This window comes from Fulmarus glacialis, unplaced genomic scaffold, assembly GCF_000690835.1.
Source record: "Fulmarus glacialis isolate BGI_N327 unplaced genomic scaffold, ASM69083v1 scaffold13561, whole genome shotgun sequence".
Lineage (NCBI taxonomy): Eukaryota > Metazoa > Chordata > Aves > Procellariiformes > Procellariidae > Fulmarus > Fulmarus glacialis.
In genome coordinates this window covers 16,983-28,214 of record NW_009194814.1, presented here as the reverse complement: position 1 = coordinate 28,214, position 11,232 = coordinate 16,983, and the positions used below count along the sequence as shown (strand labels likewise).

The following is an 11,232-nucleotide window of genomic DNA, read 5'->3' as shown; positions in this document are numbered from 1 at the left end:
GCCCAGGGAAGTGGTGGAGTCACCATCCCTGGAGGTGTTTAAAAGACGTGTAGATGAGGCGCTTAGGGACATGGTTTAGTGGGCATGGTGGGGTTGGGTTAATGGTTGGACCTGATGATCTTAGAGGTCTTTTCCAACCTTAATGATTCTATGATTCTATGATTCTATAATCTCATCTCAGCTCCCTTTCCCATGAAAGGCTGGACCCGATGATCTTTTGAAGTCCCTTCCAACCTGGGCTGTTCTGTGATTTTAACACAGCACATTACAGCAGATAAAACAGAGTTTGTCACAAAAAATGGTGACAAATGTGGATTTCCGTGTATTTTTTCACCAGAAAATGTCACAAACATTTGATGTCAACTTGACCAAGATATGTGAGAAGTATCCTCAGAAACCAACTAATTTAAACAACAAAAACATTTCCTTTTTAAATTGCTACTGAGTAGCAGAAATACATGTACTTAATTCTGAGGAAAACCACAGGTCCTGATAGCTTGAAATAGACCTTATTAAACGGTGAAACAGCAGTCAATGTGAGCATCTAGAGTGTTGGTGGCAACACCATACAGATGCTTGTGAAATGGAAGCAAAGAACTCCAAACACCGTGAAGACTGGGAAAATCCTACTAGTGACTCTGCGTGCATTTAAGATAGCATCTTGATTAAAACTGGCAAATTTAAAGAAAACACCACTTCTTAAGAGGAGCACTCGACTATGAATTCTATGATTTATTACAATACAATAGTACTTTATAAAATTTTATTTTATCTTTTTATAATCAAAATAAATTCATAAAAGAATACAATATGAGCACATCTATATGTAAAGAAAACAAATGCAAAATACTTAATTCACGAAGTTGATCAGAAACAGTTCAGCAGATCCAAGCACAATTCAAGAAATCTTCTGCACTTTTCATATGTGAAGTATCTTACTCAAATGGTGACCTTAATCTTTTGGTTTTCTCTAATGAAAATTATGGGAATCTGAAACAAGTTTTAGATTAAACGTTGGTATTTCAAAGCCTCTCACTGAAGATACCATCCTGAATTAAAACAAGGCATCACTTGTCACTGGGTGGAAAAGTCTTAATTTGGTACCAGACACAGTAAGTAAGTTTGTTGTCATTTTGCTTTAATGAAGGTTTAAACACCCTAAAGAATAAATCTCCTGTTAATATGTTAGAAGAAACAGTGATAAACCAAATTCTTCTGAAATCTGGTTATTACATTACATGGTACCTTGTTTCTCTCATCCGCTTTCTATTTTCTTGAGTCTGCAAGTTGTTAAAAAGTACTAGTGTGCTCTGTGCACTCCTGAGAAACAACATGGAGTTAAATACTCGAATATTTACTCTCAATACTGCACTGGTACTGACAGAGGAGAAAGAAGACAGAAGAAAAAGGCCTGCAATGAGAAGGCATCAGGCTAAGACCGATGAGATTTGAAGCCTGATTTTCACATGCATCAGCACCTGCAGCTCCCACTGGCTTCATTGGAGGCCTTGGATGTTCAACATCTTTAAAACAAAGACCGTGAAGCCGAGCTCCTAATCGTGCCCTGTGTTACCACCATCAGTAAACCACAATGTTTACGCACAACCTTCCCAGCTACAGAACAGAGTTAGTTCTGCTTTAATCCAGAAAAAAGAGATTACGTATCGGAAAAAAGCTTATATAAACAGCTCTATAAATGCATCTGTTTTGATTTGGAGGGGCAAGACTGGAAATGGTTTAAAGGCTGGCACCTCTCGCTTAGTAACACACTGGAATTGCTCTCCTTGAGCCATGACTGTCTTAGGGAAGCAAAAACCTAGCTCACCACTCCCAAAACCTACGGCTTTCCTGAAGAAAAATCTAGTAGACAGAAAAAGGATAACAGAACCTGCAGGAGAAACACCACCTGACAAGCGAGCGGCTGCCTGAGCAGAAGGACAGTGTGCCGCAGGCGGCTGCAGCCCGTGAGAATCGCCCGAGGTCAGCCCAGAGAAGACAACTGGCACTTCGAAAACCATCTCTCACAAGTACGCACCCTGACCCCTGTGAACTGATGGCACTGAAAGAACCGATTTTCCGAATTCACCCAGATGACTATCTGTGAGCATGTAATAGAAAAAAAAAAAAAAAAAAAATCACTTTTTCCCACCTTTTCAACCAGATGTTATGAAAACCACTGCATAAGCCCTAATGAGTCTTACCAGTTCTTTTTGGAATCAAATTATCTTAATTCACAGGAAAAATGCAGATGAGCTAAGCAGATTAAAAAATAAGAACGAGCAACATACTAGCTGCCTGTCCGAATAATTTTTGTAATTACTGTATTACTCTCTTGTAGCATGTAGCACGCAGTGTTTAAAGAACTGCTATTGCTATGTTCATGGAAATTTAACCTTTGCCAAATAAATTGCCAGCTAAAAACTTATGAAAACATTACACGAACTCCGCACGTTACCAACAGGATGACAAACTGTTGGTTGTACAGTATGTGACTTTTAATATTATAAGCACAGGACAGAATGCAATTTCACAAGTTATTAAAATGCAGGCAAGTGCAGTAGAAGATTAATTTTGCTTACTTTGGTTCGCCTATCTTGATACCCGGGTGTTGTGTATAGGCATGGGAGTGTGTGCTGGGAGCAGATTTAAATGCCATGGGACAGATAGGACACTTGTAAAAGACTTCACAGTGAGAACCTTGAATATGAGACTTGAGTGCCGCCACATCAGAGTATACAACATTGCAATGCACGCAGCTGCAAAAAGAGTGGAAGAGAATCAGTTCAGCCTAGCCCAAAGCAGTACCGAAAGAAATGGAATCAACACTGATTTTCAAGCAAGTGGAAGAGATAAACATATATATACGACCAGATAAAACTATGTAATTGTCAATTTAAACAACCCAGTAAGAATCAACATAAACAGAGATTTGCATATCAGAAAGTAAGAAAAAAGAAATTTCCTGAATTTAATTTGAAAATCTAAGAGGTATGAAGTCAGAACAAGTTTTTATGGCATTACAACAAAACAGAAGAGTCGACAGAGGAATATTCTATTGATTGTAAAAAGAATGCTTAAAACCTCTGCAAATTTGTAAAGAGATTTTACAAAATGCATTTTTATCACATGCAATGGATTGTACAAGGTACGCCACAGCAATTTAGAAACTACCACCAAAATGGAAAACTAGTAAGGAAAACATTTCCACCATTTCCCTTGTTTAGATTTAATGAAGACATACTAGCAATGATTTTCCGTACATGTAATCAAATCAGCACGTGGATTTAAAAACAAAAACTCAGGACAGCTAAACTGAATCTCTACAATCAGATCAATCTATCAGACTGGAATTCTGAAAATATTTTTCAAAAACATACTTCTGCTGTGTCGAAAATTTGTGACCTTTCCGCATCTATTCTAAAATGAAATGATTAAAAAATTGAATTAATATTAGTATATAAGAATTTCTATACACAATGGTCCCTTTTAGTGCCATACATCTCCAGCACTGAATGCTACCAAATAAGTCCAAGAACATACTGCAATAAGCAATTACAAAATAACCTGTCAAATGAACAAATTTCTTATTTACTAGTATTTTGCAGTAAGAGTTTTACCATTTAAACATAGAAGACCTCTACCCTTCCAAAATTTTAATTTTGGCATCTATCATGGTAGTATGATTGTTGTCATATAACAATCAAGTTTTTTTTCGATACTGTTTTAATGCTCTGATGATAGCAATACAGCAGGAAATACAGTTATACATTGCATTCAAGAATCCCATTTTCCTTTTAAAATGTATCACCTTTGAATTTTATGAAATGTCATCCTTTCTTTTCTGAGCACTTAATTTACATTCTTAATACTATTAATCAAGTTTATATCTATCTAGTTTCTGCTTACCAATACATTTTCTAAAGTAAATGGTCCTCGTCTTTTTTGGGTCTGTTAAGATCTTTTCTGCTTATACAAAGATGAACATTTCTTCATAGCGGTACAAAGCACAATCCTCTCATTAACAGATCTACTCCTAAGGTGTCACCTCAAGAGAGTTGGGTCGCATCTCTCGCCTCCCCATCCCAACCTGTCTGGACTTTATTCTCTAGTGATGCAACACAATAAATGATCCTCAGCATCCACCATTGTATATTAAAACAGTTCTTAGAGAACAAGCATTCCTTTCTTGGACTGCTATAACAGCTTTCTTGTTTTCAACTTGGAAGGATGCAACTAAACTTGAGGTTAAAATTTTCAGCTGATTTAGTTCAGACAACTAGCCTAAATCACTGAAATCAAACCGAACAGAGGTCCTTTGGAAAGGCAAGACGGGTTATGCTGTTCCTCAAGCGAATACACCATGGTGATAAGGAGATGCTGAGGAATCTAAGAAGGAAGACATTAATTTTCCCAGATATTGCTTCTCTTTGCCTAGGTATTTTTGGTTTAGTCTCACCATATACAGAAATTCTGACTTAGTGTGACATGAGATGTTTATGATACATCTTGAAAAGTTTAGTAACTTTAGTTTAGATTCACGGTGAAGGATTTATGAGTCTTCTGGTGTTACAGGTGCAAGCCAGGAGCCCCTGAAGACGATTCTGTGTACAAACCCAAGAGACACAGATTAGAGGGAAGGGAAGTAGAGTGAAGGTAGCAGATGTAAGATAAGGACAAGACAGACTACCGCTTGGGAAAAAAGAATAAAAGAGAAGAACCCAAAGAAACGCAAAGAGCTGCGAGTCATGTCAGGCCATGGATTCAATCTGAAAACAGACTGCCACAGCAGCTGGTTTGATGCAGTAAAAATGCTTTCTTCCCTTAGTGGAAGATTTCACAGCCATCCTAGCAAATGAACTTGTGGCACCTTAAGGGGGAAGAAGCTGCCTGCTGGTAAGATTTTAAATCACCCTTCTCCAGTCAGACAGGGTGAAGTGGAAATGTTTTAGGAGCGCTGAGCAAAGCTCGGCTGTACGGGTTGCTCTTCTGATCTCTTGCTGTGCTGCCTGCCATTCAGTGCGAGTAAAATTCTAAGGTAAAACAATTTTTCAAGCCTTTCAAAACTTAACATTTCCATGAAATGCCCCGATCCCCATTTTCTCAGTGAGTTGCCATTACAGGGAAACATAAGAATAAAAGGGATACTGAAGAGGAACAAAGAAGAACCAAAAGACCAGGCTGTTTGAATGAGAAAGGTAATTTTCAAGTGATGTAAAGCTGAAGAATCTTGACCTCCCACAGAAAAGAGAGCAACCAGACAGGCGCAGTATGCCCATCAGCATCTTGATAATAAATTCTGGCAGTAAATACTGAAAATGACTGTTCTATCAGAGAGAACAATCTAAAATTAAATGTTTTGAAAAAACTCAAAAAGTTTCTTTAAGAACCTGAAATTAAGAAAATACGTCTGAATTCTCTAGACCTTATAAACTGTGAAGTCCTGAATCTGGTATTTTATGGCTGGATGAGATTAGCTAATATTCTGATTTAATAACATACAAAAGCAGATGCTCAAAACAAAGCAGAATCCTAATGTGGTATTTATTCCAAAATTTGTAGTACTAATAGCATTGTTGCCATGACAACCTTAAACCCATGAAGCTGTATTCTACAAACAATGCTTATGAAAATGGAAAATTACTTTTAAAAGCATAAATTATACATAAATTGACAACAAAAGTAATCATTATACTGACCGAAAACCAACTCTTCGGGTATAATGCAGGCAGTTCTTAGTGACATGAGTCTGGAAGTGGACAGATCTGCAGATTGCTCCACATTCAGGACACGTGTATGGAGATTTATGCTGATGAATTCTCTGGTGTGATGCAAAACTGCACTGGTTAGGAAGCAGCATCTGGCAGATATTGCATGTCTTCTAAACGATAAACCAAAACAGATGAAACAAAAGGTTTGGTTCAGCTATACACAACGTCTTGTGTCAAACACTGTAATATATCAAATAAAAGGTTAAATGTTATGACTGATGTGAACCAAAAGAAGTAGGCAAGTACTAAATGCAGGCCCTACTGACAAATCTTGTAGGACAGAGCTGGCAGATACTGGCAACCAGACATACTGGCATTCTGGCCATTCTGACACAACTAAGCTCTTTACATACCACTGACCATGGGAGATGCATGTTGGTTTATATAAATTTTACTTAGGTGCCTCACAAGGTGCAATTTTACTAAGGTGCCTTACCTTAATAGCGCAAGGGGCTTAAGTACAACTTGAGAATCGAACCTTACGGTTTTAACTCAGTGCACCACATAAAGTAAAAACCACCAAAGCCACCAAATATACTATCTTCACTTTCTTTGATCCTTGCTCCTGACGAATTCTTATAGTAATATCCGTAATACCAATAAAACAGAATATTATCAGGCAGAAAGTGCACAGATAATTTCAAAATATCTTTCTCAGTCTAGAATACATCATCTGCATTATACCACCATATTATGCATCTGAGTAAAAACTAGAGATATATAAAATATTTACAAAACTTTTCTTTGCAGGGCAATCTTTCTACATGCAGGAGTAACTTAATAAACGAATTCTTTTCTTGTATTTTGTTACAAAAAAGTAATTTTAAAAAATCTTCAACTACATGTTGACCATATGCCAAATCAGCAACACTGAAATTCTTTGGGTGCTTTGTGCCATTTTTGGGATGAAATGCAAATGGTGCAACCCAGCTGTAAACAGGCTTCACTTTTGCTCACAGTTGCTTTCTATCACTGGAGGGCACAAAGAGCCAAACCTGTAAAAGCATTCCAGAAAATGTTTCATTTACAAGAATACATCTCTAAAATCTCTAAGCAGATAGCTGACATCCTGTATAGAGCTACGCTTCTGTTTAACTTTGATCATGGAAGCTGCTTCACTGACTTCAACAGAAACACTCAAGGTCTCAAAGTCAAGCACAAATACAAGTCTTTGCAGAACAGGACTTTAACTCAACTTCATTTCGTAAGACTTTGCTTTGTAAGGTTTTTCAAATTATTATTATTTCTTATGATTTGGGACTTATGAATCTCACCAGTGACTTATGAAGATTTAAAAACAAAACCAAGACTCCTTCATGACATGGGTATTTTTTTAACATGAGATTTGCGTATTTTTAGAAATGTTATCTGTAAGAGTCTTGCAGATGTAGCGATTCTTACATTTTGCAAGAATACAGAACAAAACAAGATCTCCAGAGCTGCATTATAAATTATTTACTAACCGATGTATGAAGAAATCCTGAAATAAATAATTAAGAAATAATAGTTTCTTAGTAAAAGACAGGTGCTTCACAAAAAGTCACCCCCTTTTTCCAATTTAGGCAACTCTCAACTTTAAATCTCTTTTAAAAAACAGTAATACCCAGATCATATAATAGCAGAATCAAAGCCACCATTGTAGAAGAAATAGTACAGTGTTACAAATAGCTTTCACAGGAGTCTGACTTACTAGTATTGGCAACTATGCCAGTAAAACAAATAACCTGTTCCCACTTAATCAACAGGAGACAGTCACTAACTCCAAAGACGGAAGGAAAAAGCCTTTATAATCACTGCAAAAAAGTTTTTTTTTTTTTGCAAATAGAACACTGTTTAATATCAAGGTCTAAAGTAACTTAACTGCCTTAGCATTTTTACAGTATTATTGATATTCTAAGAACAAATATATTTTTGTATTACAATCTGTACACTCCATTTTTATTCTTTTTCCAAAATAGCTTAATCTAAATGCTTTTTTTGAGGTTGCATGCAAATACTTTGACTCTTTTTTTAAAAACAGCAATTTTAAGTAGAAATGTTAACATGAAACATCTTGTGGTCACACACACAGAAGCAAGAAGCGTATTTTCATATGGTTCACTTTTAATGTTTACTTTGTGAACATGGTGGCCTGATATGTTTGAACACAGTCTCCATCCAAACATAGTTCTCAAATGTCCTGACGACAGCAAGATGGCGAAATGCAAAACATTAAAATAGAGGAAGTTAAGCAAAGAAAATCTACCATTACTCAAATTCAGGTTCAATATTAGCACTAATGCCAGCCTAAAAGATTAGTAGATAGCATGGAAACATTTACTACCCTTTCGGAAGGCTTTGCCTGAGGTTATCTATCTGTGGGGATTTGGAACTATCAGCCTGATTAGAGCCTTTGTAACACAGTAAGTCTGAAATTGTGTTCAGACACATATAAATATTCACTTTGAAATGCCAAATATTCGTCCTCAATTGACCAAACAGCTATGGCTGGAACCACCGACTCATGCCTCCGACACTGAACAGAACTCGTTTGGGATGCTAACTTTGTCTTCAGCTCAGGCTTAAAGGCAAAATCCTGACTAACCACAACTCTACTTAAAATGTGCTTGCCACATTTACTTGGCTTCAGTACCATTCCTAAAATCTACCTTTTGCCGCTCATGTACTAATAAGCAGCAACATAATACTGGAGAATCTGGAGTATTATCTGATTACGTAAGAAAACAGCAAAACAGAACTTCTTATTCCAATAATAGAAACATACGGGGTTTTCATAGTCCTTCCAAAGCCTTTCGTCTGCAGCACTACAAAAGGAGACCGGGATGCTATGCCACAGAAGAGCCATACATTTCAACCCCAACTAAGCGTATCTCTCTGATTTTGCAACAAGCAGCCTGCAAGATTCATCTGTAATGGTAGTAAGTCAGACTGACACAAAATGCCAATAATGCTATTTGTTAAGGCCACTGGTTTGCTATTTTGATGAGTACAGTAAAATGCTTAATTGTAACTGATTACAGTAGAACAAGAAGAATCTACTGTGAAATTCTGAAATTCAGCATGTTTGCTTACCATTTTATTTTGGGCTTAAGATGGCATTAACTTCCAGTTCTCTCATTCCAACCCATACCAAAATAAAACACAGTTTGTGAAAATCATCACCTGCCTGCATTTAAAGTCAAAGTTTCAGAAAAAAAAGGGTTAGAAGAAAAAATGGTGGAGGTGGAAAATAAAGATACACAAGAATTATGAGTATGAAGGGAAATGAGCTATGTACTTTCCATGGGAGCTATACACTTATATCTGTAAAGATGAACATTAACATTAATTAGCCCAGGTTTGCTACTTTTTTTTCCCCCAGTGAGTAGATGAGGGTTTCACTCAGCCAGGAAACCTGTCAGTGAGTGGTCCCATTCCCTTTAACAGGAATATTAATGGAAGTAAAATATTACAGAAAGGTAACACTTGATAGGGAACATCTTTTAATTGCTAGTGCTGTTTTACTATTGTTTATTTTAAAAGAAACATTCTATCTTCATAACAGGAGTTTAGGAAGACCAAGAAGTAACAGCTACTTATTGCTTAGACTCATTGAAAACATAAAACAGTATACAGCCTCCATTTCAAGAGCAATTAGGTGGGCACTAGAAAGAATGGCAAGCTGCAAATAACTTTTTTCCTATTATTTGTTTGCAAAATCCAAATGTTTATTTTTATTCTTTCTTCCTTCCTTCCAAAGTTAAAATATCAATTTCATCTAACTTTCCTGTCTCCCTCCCCCTAAAATAATGGTAGTTTTACAACAAAAAGCCAGTGCCAAGCACTAAGAAGGAAAATAGACGTCACAGTGTTTCTCATCCAAGCTTTTCAAGGGGTAACATATAATGAAAAAGTACTAAAATATTTATTAATAAATGCCTATACAGAGTCTTTCTTCAGCAAACACTAGCCTTGCAGCAATGCTTGGGACAAAAGATGGACAAAAAGAGAACAAAAAGCAAGCTAAACTAAAGCAACTGCTCAGTTAAGCAGTTTCCATGCTGGGCATTTCCGTATAGCTACAACACTACAGTATGTAATAAAATGCAATGTGAAAAAAACCAGCACAGCATTGAAAACTGCTGCTTGATATATGGAAAGGACTAAGAAAAATATTTAATTAATTTTTAAGAGGATATTTAACAAAGAACATTTAAAACTACGTTTATTGAGAGTGTTTTTTTAAAATGGAACAACATGAATATGTTCTTTTCTTCCAGTGCTTTGCAGCAACAAGGCTGGGTTTTGAGTTTTTAAAACCTGGAAATCCATGGCCTAGCAAGCAGGTATTAAGGCCTTGTTCATACATCAGCTCTTAAAAGAGCAAGTTTCCAACAAGAAACACAAACACATTGACAGGTAGTAGGCAATGCTGACTGTTTTCTGTACCTTCATGAGCTTTCCTCCCTGAACAGCAGTATCTGCGTACCCATACTTATCTTTGCACCTAACTGCAGTTATATTTTGACATTCTATGAAGATCTCAGTTGCTCTCCCGTAGTAAATCACCAGGGTAAACAGTATCTAACAGGACATGCATAGAGAGCAAACTTGGCAGCAACAAGGCAGAAGAACCAGAGGTGGCAGGAAAGGGCAAAAGGTGTTTCTACAAATCTGTTTAATTTATCTGTCCATACAAACAAAGGCCCCCACAAAAAGCAAGTACATCACTTTCTTATCTTTGTTCTTGTCCATTTTTTTCACTTTATCCTTACCTCATCCTCCCAACCTATTCTCAGTATATTTGTCTGTCCCTCATCCACTTGCTTTATCTTGGTGCCTTATTAATTGCTTGATTTTATAGTATCAAGAACAACAGGGTTTTCACAAGGACTACTGGATCCTATCATACCAAATGATAACTAATGGACCTATTATGGAAAAAAAGATAAATCTAACACCAATAAGCACCAGCAAAGGAGTCAGCTAAAAAACAGTGAGTATTAAGTAACTCAAGAGCTGGTGCAGAATATACTCATGGTCAGCTGTTAGATACTGTTCGAAACTGCAGCAAGATCTAAGGATGGAATACATTGTGCTAACTTCTCTCTGACAAAAAGCTTAAATAAACTTGCTTTAGGCAGACACATCTGTAGTACCTTACAAACAGAAATTCACTCACATGGCATTTCACTGTGAATCCAGGCAATTTCAGCCTAAGTCCGCTAGCCAGTTAGTAAAGCAGGAGCTGAGGCAGAGCCACATAATCCATGTACTCAAGATCATTTCCACATTCATATCTCTTTACATTACTGTCTGCAGTGGTGGGTGCAGTGTAACTGCTTCATGGCCACAGAATAGGTCTTAAGTTTAGTGAATAGATTCTGACAGGAACCTGTCTGCGCTTCTATGACTAGTAGATGTTTTCCTAACTGCAGGACTTAAAAACCTTTATCCTGCACGCTGCTGTGCGATTCCCAGGAAT

General features: G+C 36.9%; 1 protein-coding gene across 1 annotated transcript in view; it reads right to left on the bottom strand.

The window, feature by feature from the left end:
- LOC104084157 (zinc finger protein 532-like) overlaps window positions 1–11,232 on the bottom strand; it is a gene marked incomplete at its 3' end in the record, with an annotated part of 24,962 nt that overhangs the window by 10,401 nt on the left and 3,329 nt on the right. Inside the window, 2 exon segments of the mRNA XM_009587892.1 lie at window positions 2,580–2,756; window positions 5,697–5,878. Coding sequence (XP_009586187.1) covers window positions 2,580–2,756; window positions 5,697–5,878 — 359 coding nt within the window.